General features: G+C 33.9%; 1 protein-coding gene across 5 annotated transcripts in view; it reads right to left on the bottom strand.

Moving 5' to 3' along the window:
* The window catches only part of LOC123676886 (copper-transporting ATPase 1), a 65453-nt gene that overhangs the window by 42494 nt on the left and 2233 nt on the right, over positions 1–20726 (bottom strand). For 2 of the 5 annotated variants that reach the window (XM_045613150.1, XM_045613151.1), the window contains 3 exons: positions 6476–6701; positions 5006–5198; positions 4537–4707 (listed from right to left, as the gene is read on the bottom strand). In XM_045613150.1, coding sequence (XP_045469106.1) covers positions 4537–4707; positions 5006–5198; positions 6476–6701 — 590 coding nt within the window. Of the gene's footprint in view, positions 1–4536; positions 4708–5005; positions 5199–6475; positions 6702–9451; positions 9663–15601; positions 15710–17892; positions 18191–20726 lie in introns of those variants that run through there. The other 3 variants (XM_045613154.1, XM_045613155.1, XM_045613152.1) reach the window with 3 other exon arrangements.

Genomic DNA, 20726 nt, shown 5'->3' with positions numbered 1-20726 from the left:
ATTATAATTACATGTTTAATAAACTTGAAGTTCTCAAATTTTTGTTTTAGTTTGTAGGCGTAATTACTTTTACCTAATAAATTCCATTGAAACCATGGAGGCGTGCTTATTCAGAAAAAACAACACAGGATTCATGTAATTCGTTAGATTTTCTTTTATTCGATAATTTGTTCGCTTATATTTATTGGGCGAATAGAGAAAATTAAATCCAAAAATAGTTAAGTGCATTGATCATATAGGTATAATTATTGCAAAAAATGTTACCTCACCTGAAATTGAGTTTGCATATTACGTAATAAATTCACAAAAATACAATGTTATTGAATCACAAGGGCAGTAATATTATTGATAATGATTAACGGTTATATAATATTAATTTTAAATTATAAGAATAACTTCAATTTTTGATATATCTAAATAGATTTATTCAGAATATAATTTTTTTTAAATTGAGAAAAATATATCAGAGTTCATTTAGTTTTTTTGTCATAGAATGATTCACAGTTTTTATAAATTTATAGTATATATAATTGAAAGTTTTTTTCTTCACCACATTATTCAATCTTTACTTCGTTATTCATATTGATTTCGTGATCTGAATTTTTTCTGCATTCTGCCCAATTAGTGTTATCATGATCATAATTGGTTTGTAATGGTCATTTGTAAATCCTCCAACGGTAATAACAACTACATTGAGTATGGATCGTGAAGCAGGTAGGAAATCAGAGAAACGTTGTCCATAAAACCCATTAAATCAATGATAAGTGGTTAGAGAAGAAGAAGAAGAAGAAGAGTACACTTAAGTTGAGGTCGAGCTAAAATTGGTTAGTAACATTTAGTTTTCGGAAGGACCAACATCGTTGTCGATACCTTATATTGCAAAAAGTAGTTTGGAAGCTCGGTTGTGAGAATGTCCATGAAATATTCATTAGAAATGTCGCAAGTGCTGGAGAATAATAACATTGATAACGAGATTTACGAATCTCAGTTGACAAAGCAAATTAAAGCTTATATTGAAAAGAGGAATGATAGATTATTTCATCTAGCTGAAATATTTGAGAAGCAACTTAATTCCATAAAGAGTCCAGAAGATGATGATCTCAGAAAATACATCCTCAAAAACCAATTTCTTCAGAATTGGGACGAATATGCAGAGGAAAACAACTTATATGAAGAAGAAGAAGAAGAATAATTAACTAGAATATTTTGATCCATTTTACCAATGTACATTTTAATTATTTGTATTTTATTATAATTACATGTTTAATAAACTTGAAGTTCTCAAATTTTTGTTTTAGTTTGTAGGCGTAATTACTTTTACCTAATAAATTCCATTGAAACCATGGAGGCGTGCTTATTCAGAAAAAACAACACAGGATTCATGTTATTCGTTAGATTTTCTTTTATTCGATAATTTGTTCGCTTATATTTATTCGGAGAATAGAGAAAATTAAATCCAAAAATAGTTAAGTGCATTGATCATATAGGTATAATTATTGCAAAAAATGTTACCTCACCTGAAATTGAGTTTGCATATTACGTAATAAATTTACAAAAATACAATGTTATTGAATCACAAGGGCAGTAATATTATTGATAATGATTAACGGTTATATAATATTAATTTTAAATTATGAGAATAACTTCAATTTTTGATATATCTAAATAGATTTATTCAGAATATAATTTTTTTAACATTGAGAAAAATATATCAGAGTTCATTTAGTTTTTTTGTCATAGAATGATTCACAGTTTTTATAAATTTATAGTATATATAATTGAAAGTTTTTTCTTCACCACATTATTCAATCTTTACTTTGTTATTCATATTGATTTCGTGATCTGAATTTTTTCTGCATTCTGCCCAATTAGTGTTATCATGATCATAATTGGTTTGTAATGGTCATTTGTAAATCCTCCAACGGTAATAACAACTACATTAAGTATGGATCGTGAAGCAGGTAGGAAATCAGAGATACGTTTTCCATAAAACCCATTAAATCAATGATAAGTGGTTAGAGAAGAAGAAGAGTACACTTAAGTTGAGGTCGAGCTAAAATTTGTTAGTAACATTTAGTTTTCGAAAGGGCCAACATCGTTGTCGATACCTTATATTGCAAAAAGTAGTTGTGAAGCTCGGTTGTGAGAATGTCCAAGAAATATTCATTAGAAATGTCGCAAGTGCTGGAGAATAATAACATTGATAACGAGATTTACGAATCTCAGTTGACAAGGCAAATTAAAGCTTATATTGAAAAGAGGAATGATAGATTATTTCATCTAGCTGAAATATTTGAGAAGCAACTTAATTCTATAAAGACTCCAGGGGATGATCTTAGAAAGTATATCCTCAAACTCCAATTTCTTCAGAATTGGGACAAATATGCAGAGGAAAACAACTTATATGAAGAAGAAGAAGAATGATTAACTAGAATATTTGGATCCATTTTACCAATGTACATTTTAATTATTTGTATTTTATTATAATTACATGTTTAATAAACTTGAAGTTCTCAAATTTTTGTTTTAGTTTGTAGGCGTAATTACTTTTACCTAATAAATTCCATTGAAACCATGGAGGCGTGCTAATTCAGAAAAAACAACACAGGATTCATGTTATTCGTTAGATTTTCTTTTATTCGATAATTTGTTCGCTTATATTTATTCGGAGAATAGAGAAAATTAAATCCAAAAATAGTTAAGTGCATTGATCATATAGGTATAATTATTGCAAAAAATGTTACCTCACCTGAAATTGAGTTTGCATATTACGTAATAAATTTACAAAAATACAATGTTATTGAATCACAAGGGCAGTAATATTATTGATAATGATTAACGGTTATATAATATCAATTTTAAATTATGAGAATAACTTCAATTTTTGATATATCTAAATAGATTTATTCAGAATATAATTTTTTTAACACTGAGAAAAATATATCAGAGTTCATTTAGTTTTTTTTTCATAGAATGATTTACAGTTTTTATAAATTTATAATATATATAATTGAAAGTTTTTTTCTTCACCACATTATTCGATCTTTACTTCGTTATTCATATTGATTTCGTTATCTGAATGTTTTCTGCATTCTGCCCCATTAGTGTTATCATGATCATAATTGGTTTGTAATGGTCATTTGTAAATCCTCCAACGGTAATAACAACTACATTCAGTATGGATCGTGAAGCAGGTAGGAAATCAGAGATACGTTTTCCATTAAACTCATTGAACGTGTTTATCAAATACCTATTATTATAAGCACTTCCAGATATTACGAGTATACTTAAAACCCATTAAATCACTGATAAGTGGTTAGAGAAGAAGAAGAAGAAGAAGTGTAAACTTGAGTTGAGTTCGAGCTGAAATTTTTTAGTAACATTTAGTTTTCGAAAGGACCAACATCGTTGTCGATACCTTATATTGCAAAAAGTAGTTGTGAAGCTCGGTTGTGAGAATGTCCATGAAATATTCATTAGAAATGTCGCAAGTGCTGGAGAATAATAGCATTGATAACGAGATTTACGAATCTCAGTTGACAAGGCAAATTAAAGCTCATATTGAAAATAGGAATGATAGATTATTCAATCTAGCTGAAATATTTGAGAAGCAACTTAATTCTATAAAGACTCCAGGGGATGATCTTAGAAAGTATACCCTCAAACTCCAATTTCTTCAGAATTGGGACAAATATGCAGAGGAAAACAACTTATATGAAGAAGAAGGAGAGTAATTAACTAGTATATTTGGATCCTTGTTACCAATGTATATTTCAATTATTTGTATTTCATTATATTTACATGTTTAATAAACTTGAAGTTCTCAAATTTTTGTTTTAGTTTGTAGGCGTAATTACTTTTACCTAATAAATTCCATTGAAACCATGGAAGCGTGCTAATTCAGAAAAAAACAACACAGGATTCATGTGCTTCGTTAGATTTTCTTTTATTCGATAATTTGTTCGCTTCTATTTATTGGGAGAATAGAGAAAATTAAATCCAAAAATAGTTAAGTGCATTGATCATATAGGTATAATTATTGCAAAAAAGGTTACCTCACCTGAAATTGAGTTTGCATATTATAAATAAATTTACAAACATACAATGTTATTGTTTTGTAGGGAATCAGAGATACGTTTTCCATTAAACTCATTGAACGTGTTTATTAAATACCTATTATCATAAGTACTTCAGATATTACGAGTATACTTATGTTAAGGTCGAGCTAAAATTTGTTAGTAACATTTAGTTTTCGAGAGGGCCAACATCGTTGTCGATACCTTATATTGCAAAAAGTAGTTGTGAAGCTCGGTTGTGAGAATGTCCATGAAATATTCATTAGAAATGTCGAAAGTGCTGGAGAATAATAACATTCAATAAAAATTCATGAATAATATTGAGAAAGAAACACTCAATATAGAACAAGAATAATAGCAATCGCCTTGTCTTATGTCTTTTACCAGTGTTATGCATTCTGTAATCTCTGCCTGTAAGTGATTGTTACGAATGGAAATCGAGCACTTTCGTTTTACTTACCTAGCTTATACTCTTTACCATTAACCGTCTTCACATAGGCTTCAAAACCCATATCCTCTATCATCTCTGCAATTTGATCAGCTGTTACATTTTCTGTGAACTCCACAACAGCTTCTTTCTTATTTAGATCAACCGATATGCCCTTAACGCCTACTTTCGTGGAGATCATACCTGCATGAAAGAAATTATAAATATGTAATAACGATAACATTGCCTATTCACTCAAAGTAACATATAGAAATTTCAATAGACTATATTGACATTCGTAAAATATCTATATTTTTTTTTTTTTAGAGCAGAATATACAGGTTTGGAAAATTCACTCGGAACTATGGGATTTAGCGTACAAATATCCAAGTCGCTCTGGCTTCAATGAAACAGTATAAGAATCGAAACATGAGTGCGATGCCATATCAAGGTAAAATTCAGTATTGTCATCAAATACTGGGATGATGGATGTTGCACTTACCTTCAATTGACTGCACGCAAGAGTTGCAGGTCATACCGTTGATATGTATATAACTTTGATTTACGCTTTGTTGACCACTCAAGAGTGGGAGTGCTGCTTCGAAACCCATATCATCTATATAATCGCATATATCTTGTGGTGTAATTTTCCTTACATCATAATGGACTTGTGCAGATTTATTAGCCAAGGAAACCTGAGAAATGTTTCTATTATTATTATTATTATTAAATTTCGGATTAGTGGAAAGTTTTATGCTACTAAGATTGCCTATTGATGTTCATCATTGCATTGCCATTTAATTATACTACCTTCCTTATTCAGAAGAGACATTCACTTAAAACGATAAAATCACATAATAAAAATTTTAGAGACGTTTTAGCCATATTTGACTATAATAGAGAATCAAAGTGATGAAATAATAGTAATAGCTCCAGAGTGCCTATTGCACCCTGGATATACATCATACCTACATATATTCGATTTATTATGAAATATGTAATTTGAGATTCATCGAATTCGTCATCAGTGACTCGAGCCTCAACATTCGAGACCAACTTCCAAGTCAAATAATGTGAATAACCTTAGATAGTAAGTTTGTGTGGAACAAGCATATTGAGGTTACAAACTGGTGTTTTTTTTCGAGGTATATAACTTTAAGTTGGCATTACTGTTCAATATGGAGACCGATTCAACAGCTGTCAAGTGATTTATTATCAGTTTGGTTTGGCAATTCATCATGAATAGACTAACGCCTGAACAACACTTGCAAATAGTGCAATTTTATTTCGAAAATAATGGTTCTGTGCGGAATACGTATCACGCACTACGTCCATTTTATTTTGTTTAGCGATGAAGCGCACTTCTGGTTGAATGGCTACGTCAACAAACAAAACTGCCGCATTTGGAGTGAAGCTAATACTCAAGTTTATGTCGAAACACCGTTACATCCAGAAAAACCCACTGTTTCGTGCGCTTTATGGGCTGGTGGAATCATTGGTCTGTAATTTTTCAAAAACGATGATGGCCAGAACGTTACAGTCAATGGTGATCGGTATAGGGCCATGATTACTGACTCTTTCATTCCTGAATTGAACATCCATGATGTCCAGGAGATGTGGTTCCAACAAGACGGCGCAACATGTCACACAGCTCGTGCCACAATCGATTTATTGAATGACATTTGGTGACCGCCTAATTTCACGTTTTGGACCTGTGAATTGGCCTCCAAGATCTTGTGATGCTAGACTACTTTCTGTGGGGCTATGTAAAGCCCCATTGTTTTATTGCAATTTAAAGTTCTATAGCTCTAAAAAAAACACCCTTTATTTTAGACGACGAACGGATTTTTGTACCTTTGAAAGTTTTGTCTTGAAAAAGTGTGGGAGTAATAAACCGAACACTTTCAGTTTCATGAAAGAAAAACGCTCAATCCAAATAAAATATTCGGCATAGAATAGTTGATCAGCTCACCTTGATGTTGAATATTCCCGGTTTTTTACCAACAGTATCTTCTATACTTCTAACACAGGAATTACATGTCATTCCTTCGATAGCCACTTGAACTGAACCATCTTCGTCTTCTCTATTTCGATTCTTCGTATCCGTTCCATCTCCTGTATGCGATAAAACCGTAACATGTTCTAGATCTGCTTTTTGGTTGATCAATGGTTCAAAGCCCAAAGTTTCTGAGGTCTCCCTGGAAAAAAAAATTATTTGAATCTCTTGAAGTCCCCAATGAAATTTACATTATAATTTTTAAGTTCATTACTTTCAGAACTGTTTCATTCAAGATGATTTCCTACGAGAAATGTACTTTGAAGAAATGTCATGTTCCAACTTAGACACCTGAAAAGTAGTCATAGGATTGAGTTGGACCCATAGACTTTCTTGTTCAGATTATATTCTACGAAAATGATGATTTCAGAAAAAATAACCGGTGACAATTTTCCCATTAGGCTACTGCTTGTTCCTTTCGGTTGTAAGGTTGGTTCATGAGTAATACCTGGGATCTAATTACACTGCGCAAAAAAATTAACGCACATTATGGAAATCACAAATTTATTCTACAACTGAAAGTGTTCTCAATGATTATAATTTTTATCAGAATTATGCATGCATATGTTATCCACTTTCAACGTTTTTCTTCAATACAGATGTTTTTTCCCAGCAGGAATAAAAAAAGATGAGATTATCAGATTTTGAATGTATTGGCTCCATTCTGAAATCAGTTGTTCTCGATCAATTCTAGTGATCAATAGTTTTTCTTTCGTTTGATTTTCTACACTCGATCGCTATGCAACGCGAAACACGCAATTTGACCCAAGAGGAATGTGCCCAAGCGGTAGTTTTGCGAGAAGAAGGGTGGACATACACAAGAATTGCAGAAAGGTTTGGAGTTTCCCATACAAGTATGTCCAGAATGTCGCAGCGATTCAGGGAGAACGGTATGAATGTCTGAAGACCAGGACAGGGTAGACCACGGGTAACAACTGCCATTCAAGAACGTTACTTGAGAGTTTCATCGTTGAGAATCAGCTTGAGCAAACTCATGGGGTGCAAATTAGCACTCAGACAATAAGAAATCGCCTCAGAGAATATGATTTAAGGTCTCGTGTCGCGGCAAGAGGCCCAGCTCTCACCCCAGCCCATCGAAGGGTGCGTTTGGATTTTGCGAGAGAGCATATCCATTGGGAAGAGGCTGATTGGGAAAGAGTTCTCTTCATAGATGAGTCTAGATTCTGCCTCTACCATTGTGCTCGACATTCCCTTGTATACAGACGTCCACATGAAAGATATGCTCAGTGCAATTTCCTGAATACTACTGGTTTCGGGGGAGGATCGATTATGGTATGGGGTGAAATATCTTTGACTGCTCGCACAGACCTAGTGGTCGTTGATAATGGAGCTATGAATGCTGATAGGTATACAAGGAACATTCTTGAAGAGCATGTTGTGCTATTTGCCCCATACATTGGTGAAAATTTCATTTTTATGGACGATAATGCCAGACCCCATCGTGCGCGCATCGTTCAGGAGTACCTTGAAGAGGTTGAAGTCTCTCGAATGGAACGGCCAGAAGAAGTCCAGATCTCAATCCGATTGAGCAGGTTTGGGACAACCTCAATAGAAGGCTGAGAAGTTCAGAAAATCATCCAGCTACTCTTAATGACTTAGGAACCCAACTCAGAGAAATCTGGGAAGGATTAGATCAGAACATTTTAAGATCACTCATTTTGAGTATGAACCGTCGTTGCCGAGCTTTAATTAACGCAAGGGGTGGAAATACCAAGTATTAAATCACTTATCAGCATTCCAGTATTTTGAAAATTGTTTATTTCTCTTCTTTCACATAAGATTCAGTGAAATCCCGAATTTTTCTTCCATTTAATGTGTCTTGTTTCGTTCAAAACCTTCCAGAGAGAAAGAGAACTTAAAAAAAAGTTATAAAGTCAATGTAGAGTTAACTTTCATTAAAATTGAGATTTTCAGAATGTGCGTTAATTTTTTTGCGCAGTGTATTTCACGCTCTGTTATTTGGGTTGGGAAATTATGAGTTCCATAAGAATTCTGGCTGTTTTCAATGTACGATGTGTATTGCGCATGTGTGAATTGAAACCTCTCGGGAAATCATAGTGCTGCAAGAACGAAAATAACATACCTTCTATGGAGTGTCAACTTCTTAGGAATTAAGGACGAAAAAGCATAATGCCACACCCATTGAATTGAACAAATTTGATGCATAATGTTCTTTTTGCATGATATAGTGCCATGATAAAAATAGATAGAAATTGAAAATATCGAACCGGCCAAGAATGCATTTATTATTTTTATATGATTTTAAATTCGAGTTTTGTTTTCAGAAAAGTGAATTTTGGGTGACTAGATAAACCAAGATTGAACAGGAAATGTTGAGCACAGATTTGTGTTCAGAAGACTGAATTAAGTGTAATCTAAATTGAATGAAAAATCTGCAATATTCGAAAACTCCGATAATTACTGGAATATTTTTTCATAATAATTTCAGGAGGAAAAAATAATTGTAGATCCTAATTACACAGAACGGGTGAAAGTCAATAAGTGATTAGGTAAAAAGCATTATTTTCCCAATATCTCCAAAATTATAGATACGATCAAGCTTAAATAACGATTTATTGGTTCATGTGAAATTTTTTGAAAAAATTAAGCCAATATGTATCGGAAAAGATCGCAATAACTCCTGACTTCACCACGTTAGTGATTTTCTAAAATTCATATTATTATGAACACATTGTGAGATAACAAAGTAACATAACATATTCAACAATGGGTGAAATATGAAGTTCTATGACTATAAACAAGCAAGCAAGAAGGGCCTCTTTGGTTCGGAAAGTTACCGATCGAGCTCTTGAAATTTTGTTTTTAATTTTTCTCAGGTATTTCGCACACCGAAACATGTTGTTTACATACCATACATCGTCCGCAGATAACAGGGGCTGTCTATCACACATTCCGACAGTCGAATGGCGATAGTGTTCCAAACCGCTATCGGCGATAAACTACAACCGAAAAAAAGGAGTTTTCGTAACAAGACACATAATAACGCCGAATTTGCGACGGTGATCCTTCTTCGACTTGGAAGTACATAAGTCGCACTACTTCACTCTTACAACGATGGATGTAACTGAATGAATTATTTTTTCAAGTCGATTTCGATAAGATAAGACCAGATTTTTAGAGACTCGATGTGAAGGTACTGAGGAGCGCGGGAATTTTATGGTTTCGTAATCTCTATGAAAAAATTCAGTTGAATCCGAAATTGAAATGAAAAACGATAGATACAGGATGTAACATGAGTGGTTGGCCATAGCCTAGTGGAGAATGCAGGTCTTTCAGAAAAATAGCTTATTGTGTATCCTAAGACTGGTTTCGGAAATACAGGATGATTCGTGAAAATTGGCTTAAATTTCCATAACTTGGAAATCAGCAGTCCGATTTCGTTTAAATTTTGTGTTCACTCCACACAATCCTTCAAAACGTTTCAGGTAATTTCAGTATTTCCAAGGCAGTAGTCAGGTTATTGAGTTTTTTCCTTTAAACTCCGAAATCTATATTACTTACACGTCAATAATCCAGTTAATATGTGTTTTTCACAGGAAAGTTTTGAGGTAGTTTTGATTTCTTCAATTGATAAGTTTTTTGAGGTGCTGAATCCAAATCTGAGGTTTGCCATCAAAATTTCGAGACGGAACATTGAAAAAAATGCAACAAAAAAGTAAAAACAGTCATTTTGTTAAGGTTTCTTGCATATAACTCGGAAAATATCAATTTTTCATAAATGACCTTTCTCTACAAAAACAAAGTATATAAAATTTCCTACAAATTTCTTTTATTCTAGCTGAAACGATAGTTGAAAATTGATGTACGTCGGAAAATATAAACTTTTCCATACAAAAAAAGTGAATAATATTTCCTACAATTTTTTTTATCAAGGTTTTTTGTTCGATAAACCATTCTGACTCGAACGATAGTTGAAAATCGACGAATTTTATCTTTCTACAAAAACCCACTCCAAAACTCTAATTTATTATAAATGGCATGTGTTATACTCAATAATTCCTTCGTCCAATATAATCCAGATGGGTTCAAACTAAAAACTATATACTCTGCGCAAAAAAATTAACGCACATTCTGAAAATCTCAATTTCAATGAGAGTTAACTCTACATTGACTTTATAACTTATTTTTTATGTTCTCTCGGGAAGGTTTTGAACGAAACAAGACACATTAAATGGAAGAAAAATTCAGGATTTCACCGAATGTTACGTGAAAGAAGAAGAATAAACAATTTTCAAAATACTGGAATGCTGATAAGTGATTCAATACTTGGTATTTCCACCCCTTGCGTTAATTACAGCTCGGCAACGACGGTTCATACTCAAAATGAGTGATCTTAAAATGTTCTGATCTAATCCTTCCCAGATTTCCCTGAGTTGGATTCCTAAGTCATTAAGAGTAGCTGGATGATTTTCTGAACTTCTCAGCCTTCTATTGAGGTTGTCCCAAACCCGCTCAATCGGATTGAGATCTTGACTTCTTGCTGGCCATTCCATTCGAGAGACTTCAACCTCTTCAAGGTACTCCTGAACGATGCGCGCATGATGGGGTCTGGCATTATCGTCCATAAAAATGAAATTTTCACCAATGTATGGGGCAAATGGCACTACATGCTCTTCAAGAATGTTCCTTATATACCTATCAGCATTCATAGCTCCATTATCAACGACCATTAGGTCTGTGCGAGCAGTCAAAGATATTCCACCCCATACCATAATCGATCCTCCCCCGAAACCAGTAGTATTCAGGAAATTGCACTGAGCATATCTTTCATGTGGACGTCTGTATACAAGGGAACGTCGATCACAATGGTAGAGGCAGAATCTAGACTCATCTGTGAAGAGAACTCTTTCCCAATCAGCCTCCTCCCAATGGATATGCTCTCTCGCAAAATCCAAACGCGCCCTTCGATGGGCTGGGGTAAGAGCTGAGCCTCTTGCCGCGACACGAGGCCTTAAATCATATTCTCTGATTCTCAATAGAGTACTCAAATTGAAATTTTTGTATAGGAAGGTTATCTGCGAAATATTGATATTCTTCGATTTATATGCAAAAAAATAAAATATTTTACCTTCTTTGCTTTTTTTTCGATGTTTCTTCACGGAATTTTGGTGGTAAACCTCAGATTCGGATTAAGCACCCAAAAAAAACATCTTGAAAGAAACTGACTTAATCAAAACTATCACAAAAAAGTGGGTTTCTGCAGAGACAGAATATGGCAATTTTCAACTATCGTTTGAGCCAAAACGGTTTATCGGGCAAAAAAACTTAATGAATGAAGTTTGTAGGAATTTTTATATACTTTGATTCTGTATAGAAAGACCATTCACGAAAAATTGATATTTTCCTAGTTATATGTAAAAAAACAAAATGAGATTTTTAACCTTTTTTTTTTTTGGTGGCAAATCTCAGATTCAGATTCAGCGCCCCAAAAAACATATACAATGGAAGAAATCAAAACTACAACAAAACTTTCCCTTGTGAACACAAACTGAATGGACTATTATTTTGATGTAAAGGAAATAGACTCACAGAGATTTTCCGAGATAGTAAAGTCATTACGTTTTCAATATTTAGTTTCAATAGAATGCGTACTTCTAATCAATATTTTACGCAGGGTGTTATAACCATCAGTAGGTGCTGAGCGTTTTAGAATGGAGATAAGTAGAACAAAAAGATATAAATTAATAATCTCAGCTGATAACTCAAATATTATCACAAAAGAAACAGGACCGTATTTTAAAAAGTTACATAAAACATGAATTCTTTCGTTTGCTACTCTTTCGAAAAAAGTGTGTCATTCAAAGTAAAAACTGAATGCATTGCACTGAATTATGTATATTTTTATGGTTATAATGACATTCCTCTAAAGCATGTGAGAAAGATATATATTTCGAAGTCTAAAGGAAAAAACTCTGATTACTGCCCTGGAAATAAATAATATAATTACATGAAACGTTTTGAAAAGTCGTATGAAGATAAAATAAAGAATTGCAGTGAAATATTTCATGAAATATTTACCAGAGGTTCACTAAATATTCACGGCAAGTTAAATTTTAGATTTATTGAAGGAATATTTTCCAAATAATACATTCCTGGAAAAATACTGTTCATATCATTATTTCATAAATAATTCACTAAAAATTCAAGAAATATTTTAAACCTTGCCTGCAATTATTTCATGAATATTTGAGAAATGTTCCATACTGTGTGGTAAGGTTAGGACCTAGAAATTTTCAGGGTAGGTTCGGATCTCAAATGCCGCAGCTAAATTCGTTAATGAACACAATTCGATAAGAAGTTCCGTAAATATTGCCGTTCAAATTTTTTTTTTTTTGTTAATATCAAACCTGCAGATTAGATAGAGTAATTTGTATTTGAAAGTATCCAAATACAAATTTTTAACTTTTTAACTTTCAATTGCAATTCAATGACCGGGTAACCAGAACCATAAAAAAATCAAGTGAATTATGTTTTAAAAAAATACCTAATCTATACGTGGTTTTGAGTTGTGATGACCTGTTGTTTCAACCTGTTCCAAACCTGTTGTTGGGTTTAGGGACTGAAGCTGACAAAAACCAATTGTTTAGTTGCCGACAGTTTCCATAACTTTCATTTATATTTATAACTGGTGTTTTTTTTAGGTGTATAACTTTAAGTTGGCATTACTGTTCAAGATGGCGACCGATTTAACAGCTGTCAAGTGATTTATTCTCAGTTTGGTTTGACAATTCATCATGAACAGACTCACGCCTGAACAACGCTTGCATATAGTACAATTTTATTTCGAAAATAATGGTTCTGTGCGGAATACGTATCGCGCACTACGTCCATTTTATTTTGTTTAGCGATGAAGCGCACTTCTTGTTGAATGGCTACGTCAACAAACAAAACTGCCGCATTTGGAGTAAAGCTAATCCTCAAGTGTATGTCGAAACACTGTTACATCCAGAAAAACTGACTGTTTGGTGTGCTTTATGGGCTGGTGGAATCATTGGTCCGTACTTCTTCAAAAACGATGATGGCCAGAACGTTACAGTCAATGGTGATCGGTATAGAGCCATGATAACTAACTTTTTCATTCCTGAACTGAACAACCATGATGTCCAGGAGCTGTGGTTCCAACAAGACGGCGCAACATGTCACACAGCTCGTGCCACAATCGATTTATTGAAAGACACGTTTGGTGACAGCCTAATTTCAAGTTTTGGACCTGTGCATTGGCCTCCAAGATCTTGTGATTTAACACCGCTAGACTACTTTCTCTGGGGCTATGTAAAGTCATTGGTCTATGCGGATAAGCCACAAACCCTTGACCATTTGGAAGACAACATTCGCCGTGTTATTGCCGATATACGGCCACAAATGTTGGAAAAAGTCATCGAAATTTGGACGTCCAGATTGGACTACACCCGAGCCAGCCGGTCATATGCCAGAAATCATATTTAAAATGTAATGCCACAAGATTATCTTGCGGATAAATAAAATTCATGTCAATCGAATAATTCATCGTTGTTTTATTGCAATTTAAAATTCTATAGCTCTAAAAAAAAAACACCCTTTATTTGGAAGTATCCAAATACAAATTTTTCTCTGATTCTGTGGTTATTCCGTTCATTATTCCACATCTTGTAGAACAAAATCGTGCGAGAATATATCAGAAACGCACAGTTCTCATGGTTATATTTTATTATTATATGTTGGTACTCCGAACTTTCCGCCACGACTTTATCTGTCAATTCATCAATTTGCCTTAAAGAAATCAGTTCTGCCAACCAACATTTTTCAATGCAAAAATCACTAAATGATATTTATGGAAATATTTCATTAATTCCAATAAAAATGCAATGAATTAGAGAAAATAATGTATAATACTCGTACAGAAGTCTAATTCTACCACTCGTTCATTCAAAAACTCGCCACTTCGTGGCTCGTTTTTGAATTTTGAACTCGAAGAATATCAATGCCTTCTGCATTTGTATTATAATAGTTATTTATAATACAAGTGCAGAAGGCATTGATATTCTTCCACGAGTTCAAAATTCAAAAACAAGCCACGAAGTGGCGAGTTTTGGAATGAACGAGTGGTAGAATGAGCCTTATGTACGAGTATTATACATTATTTTCTCTAATTCATTGCATTTTCATTGAAATTGATGAAATATTTCCATAAATATATTTTAGTGATTTTTGCATTGAAAAATGTTGGTTGGCGGAACTGATTTCTTTGAGGCAAATTGATGAATTGACAGATAAAGCCGTGGCGGAAAGTTCGGAGTACCAACATATAATAATAAAATATAACCATGAGAACTGTGCGTTTCTGATATATTCTCGCACGATTTTGTTCTACAAGATGTGGAAGAATGAACGGAATAACCACAGAATTAGAGAAATAACTATTAACATTCAATTGCATTTCAAAGCCTGCTGCGAAATTTTATGTTGACCGGGTAACCAGAACCATAAAAAAATCAAGTCAATTATGTTTAAAAAAATACCTAACCTATACGTGGTTTTGGATTGTGATGACCTGTTGTTTCAATATAAGTTTAGTATTTTGATGGGTTTAAGGTCTGAAGATGACAAAAACAGCACCAAACAGCGTTTTGTTGCTTTTAATCAGCGTAATCGTAAAAATTGATGGAATAAGAAAAATAACTCAAAAACACTCTGGTAAGATTCGATAATCCAATAACATTGATAGAACACTTGGAATAAAGATGAGCACTGAGGAATAGATATTTACATTTAGCATCTTTCACACAGAAAATTATTTCTTTGAGTAGATGAACAAAAGATGAGAATTTACCTACCTTGAAAGCGAATTCGTGAAAGAACTCCACGCAACAAGAAGAAATTTTGATGTGACGCGCGAAATGTAATTCCACTAGAACTTTCGAGGGTGACGTACAATGTTGATTATTTTATGATTATAGTATTTTCAACTTTTTGTTATAATAATTCAAGCTTCAGAACTTTTCTAGTCATTGGTTTACTTACTTTCTGAAGATGGTTCTCATTTAAATTAGAGTTGGAAAGGATAAGAGCGTTTTTCAACATAACATCACAATTACAGTTCCAGTACTGGCCACACAACTGAGCAAACAACAAAATCATTCTTGCGGTGAGTTATATCAATTCGAATTTAACGTTCGATAATGAACAATTTTAGAAAGAAAACACGTAAATAAATGACTAACGAAAACAGTCATCTAATCTCAAGAAACTAGGTAACTTATTCATAAAAATCTATTCAAATTGAAAGCTTATAATGGCGCGTGATAAACGATATTTTCTATTATATCCGATAAGTTTTACTTACAGTATTTACAGCTTTTCTTTCGTGTGAATTCGTCGATATCGTTAATCCTACAAAAAAAGCTCTCAAACATTTCGGCACTTCGCAATATTATCTGTTCTGATATACAGGGTGTTACATTATAAACTGGACAAACATATATACGGTGATTCACTGCGATGGCCTTTTTTATTATAATTTCAACAATATGCCATACCTTGGGTAAAAACTCAACGATTCATGAGTTAATGGGATTCTTATGAAAAAAAAGGGGTACCGAGGACTCACATTTATTTTTACACTGCGCAAAAAAATTAACGCACATTCAGAAAATCTCAATTTTAATGAAAGTTAACTCTACATTGACTTTATAACTAATTTTTTATGTTCTCCCGGGAAGGTTTTGAACGAAACAACACACATTAAATGGAAGAAAAATTCAGGATTTCACCGAATCTTATGTAAAAGAAGAGAAATAAACAATTTTCAAAATACTGGAATGCTGATAAGTGATTTAATACTTGGTTTTTCCACCCCTTGCGTTAATTACAGCTCGGCAACGACGGTTCATACTCAAAATGAGTGATCTTAAAATGTTCTGATCTAATCCTTCCCAGATTTCTCTGAGTTGGATTCCTAAGTCATTAAGAGTAGCTGGATGATTTTCTGAACTTCTCAGCCTTCTATTGAGGTTGTCTCAAACCTGCTCAATCGGATTGAGATCTGGACTTCTTGCTGGCCATTCCATTCGAGGGACTTCAACCTCTTCAAGGTACTCCTGAACGATGCGCGCACGATGGGGTCTGGCATTATCGTCCATAAAAATGAAATTTTCACCAATGTATAGGGCAAATGGCACTACATGCTCTTCAAGAATGTTCCTTAAATACCTATCAGCATTCATAGCTCCATTATCAACGACCACTAGGTCTGTGCGAGCAGTCAAAGATATTCCACGTCATACCCAATCGATCCTCCCCCGGAACCAGTAGTATTCAGGAAATTGCCCTGAGCATATCTTTCATGTGGACGTCTGTATATAAGAGAACGTCGATCACAATGGTAGAGGCAGAATCTAGACTCATCTGCGAAGAGAACTCTTTCCCAATCAGCCTCTTCCCAATGGATATGCTCTCTCGCAAAATCCAAACGCGCCCTTCGATGGGCTGGGGTAAGAGCTGGGCCTCTTGCCGCGACACCAGGCTTTAAATCATATTCTCTGAGGCGATTTCTCATTGTCTGAGTGCTAATTTGCACTCCATGAGTTTGCTCAAGCTGATTTTGAAGAAGGCGAGCGGTTGCAAACCGTTGTCTCAATGAAGAAACTCTCAAGTAACGTTCTTGAATGGCAGTTGTTACCCGTGGTCTACCCTGTCCTGGTCTTCGGACATTCATACCTGTCATCGACCTGTCCTATACATTCTTTTTGCAATGTCGAAGGGATTAATAAAGAATTATCATTATTATTATGGACGAACAGAATAAATTTTGATCTCGAACTCCTCATCAGTGAGTTGAACCCAATCGTTCGATATCACTCTCGGCACTTGCATTTGTGCAAAATGATAAGCCGCAAATATCAGCGTGACAAAAAATGGGATAATATTATAGAATTAAAAACTTTGAGGATTATCTGTAGGTACATTTTTTCTGTTCATACCTAATAAAGTTAATTTTCCCAACATAATAAAAACCAAGATAAAAAAGTAATGTTGAATATTTTTATTTTTCTAAAATAAAACTCTTCTGACCATATTCTTTCAAACCCATCATTCATCACAACAGGTCCATCCGTGATTTGTCTTTAATTTTTTTTTTAAATAATATTATAACTTTAGCTTTCTCTTCAATTAATTTTGTCCCCTTTGCCCCCTCCGTTTCGCCGTCCATTTACCATATACAATAAATTCTAATTACTGTTTATTAGAATCATCAAAAATAAAAATAATCGAAGAATTCAAATCGATAAAAACTAAGCTAAGCATATAATTACCTTCTGAATAATCTCCTCATGATATTCAGGCACGATCAAGTAACTGCACTAGCAAATCACGTGACACAAAAAAAATCCAGAAAACGCATACATTTTCATAAACTGCACATTCCCGCACTTCACGATCCGTCGGATATCGACCCAAGCGGAGAAAAATTAGAAATTCATTGTGATCTCGTACTTCTCGATATCAGATTAAACTGGTCAGGTTGGGTGAAAGTGAAAAATGTAACGCACGCTCTAGTTTCGAGGATTTATCCTTCGCTGATTAATTATTAAATCTAGACTTTGTTTTGTTTGATCGCCGCACCGTTCTCTTTCACCTAAAGAATAAGGAAATCGAGGAATTGTAAGGTTAAAAGATTTTGTCGATATCAACTGGCGAGAATTCAAGGATGCGATTTGCATAGGTGGAGCGACCGCGGGAATCCCTCAAAGCCGGAAAAACGAGAAATTTTGGAATGTAAATAAATGACGTCTTCACAAGTTACGAATAATAGTCTACAAAACATGATCCTGCACGGGTGTTTTTTTAGAGCTATAGAACTTTAAATTGCAATAAAACAACGATGGATTATTCGATTGACATGAATTTTATTTATCCGCCAGATAATCTTGTGGCATTACATTTTAAATATGATTTCTGGTGTATGACAGCCACGGCTGGCTCGGATGTAGTCCAATCTGGACGTTCAATTTTCGATGACTTTTTCCAAGGGTTTGTGGCTTATCCGCATAAAGCAATAACTCTACATAGCCCCACAGAAAGTAGTCTAGCGGTGTTAAATCACAAGATCTTGGAGGCCAATTCACAGGTCCAAAACGTGAAATTAGGCGGTCACCAAACGTGTCTTTCAATAAATCGATTGTGGCACGAGCTGTATGACATGTTGCGTCGTCTTGTTGGAACCACAGCTCCTGGACATCATGGTTGTTCAATTCAGGAATGGAAAAGTTAGTAATCATGGCTCTATACTGATCACCATTGACTGTAACGTTCTGGCCATCATCGTTTATGAAGAAGTACGGACCAATGATTCCACCAGCCCATAAAGCGCACCAAACAGTCAGTTTTTCTGGATGTAACGGTGTTTCGACATACACTTGAGGATTAGCTTCACTCCAAATACGGCAGTTTTGTTTGTTGACGTAGCCATTCAACCAGAAGTGCGCTTCATCGCTAAACAAAATAAAATGTACATAGTGCGCAATACGCATTCCGCACAGAACCATTATTTTCGAAATAAAATTACACTATTTGCAAGCGTTGTTCAGGCGTGAGTCTATTCAGGATGCATTATCAAACCCAACTAAGAATAAATCACTTGGAGGCTGTTAAATCGGTCGCCATCTTGAACAGTAATGCCAACTTAAAGTTATATACCTCGAAAAAAAACACCCGTTATTTAAAAAAACACAATTATGTATTATAACTTCAAAACGGATGGAAATAAAAAATAAATGATCACACCAATGGATTGTACTGAAAATAAAGGATGTTTTTGTTTTATGTTAATAGCACCAATAATGAAGAAGTTATGATTATGAATAAAGAACTTTCAATTTCACGCCATTTTCCAATTTTCCCTTATTTGTGAGTTTCCGGTTTTCACTAAATTAATTCTCTCAAAAATCTAGCCTGAAAATGTGCCAATTATTTTTTCTAGTTCAAAGGGGTTCAGAGATACCCTCACTAGACAACTGTTAATTAGATCGAGATTTGGGTCACAAATATTCCATGAACAAGTTAATTGTATTGATGAATTCAGTAATCATTTTTCAACCGATGAACAGACATTAATACAATGAAAAGTCGTTCATCATATTGATGAATGTGAATCAAACAGCAATTTCCATTTAACCAACGAAATGTTCATTACTAAACAATATTCGGTACACTGCTAAATGTAATTAGATTATGTCTGTTTGTAACAGTATAAATAAATAAATAAATTATTCGATCGGTTGTACTTGTATCATCAATAATTGTATTACTGTTCATTGAAATAGTCCGAAATAGTTAATGATCGACTTTATACATCTAATTAACAAAGCTCTTCAATCCAATGATTAGAGATATACCGGCTGTTAAAATATATATACCGGGTGTTAAAAAACAACGTTTTAATATTTTTGGAACTAACTCTTGACCTTTCAGTTTATTGAAACCATTCACAGGACATTTTCAGAAAAGATAAGGCAAAATCTGAGTGTTCGTAAACATTCTCGTCTGTCAACAATTAACTCCACAAGCTATTCTGAATAAAGACTTACTACTTATTAGTTTTGTTCACCCCTTTATATAAAAAAAAACGAAGTAACTGAGGAAGGTATCTGAACAGTTGTGTTCCTGAAGAATCAAACTACAATAAAAAAACTTCTGAAATCGGTCAAAGGGTTCAAGAATTCCGTTGAGATTTTGTTCGTTACCCTAATTTTGCCGATATGTATATTTTTCCTAACCCATAATAGGTACTTCATATTATCCTATACGTCTTTCCCAATAATTACGATAATTTCTCAAATGGTCTCAAACGATAAGGTTCGACTGATGAAGATGACGGATACCTGGTCAGACTCAATAATGTTCGTCCGGCCGTAAACACGATAACTCCCGAACGGAAAAACCTAAAAACTTGAAATTTTCAGGTAGGTTTGGAACTCGATTGTGGCGGTTAGATTCATCAATCATAAAAATCCGTTAATATGGCCGTTCGATTTTCTTTTCTTATAATTTCAAAACTACGAATATAGAAAAAAACTATACAGAATGAATGCACTGGATTTTTAGCAAGTGGGTTATAAAGATCATTATAAATTTTTACTTATATTCA

Source organism: Harmonia axyridis, chromosome 3, assembly GCF_914767665.1.
Source record: "Harmonia axyridis chromosome 3, icHarAxyr1.1, whole genome shotgun sequence".
NCBI lineage: Eukaryota > Metazoa > Arthropoda > Insecta > Coleoptera > Coccinellidae > Harmonia > Harmonia axyridis.
Note: the sequence above shows the minus strand (reverse complement) of the source record. Positions and strands in the feature narration are given on the sequence as shown.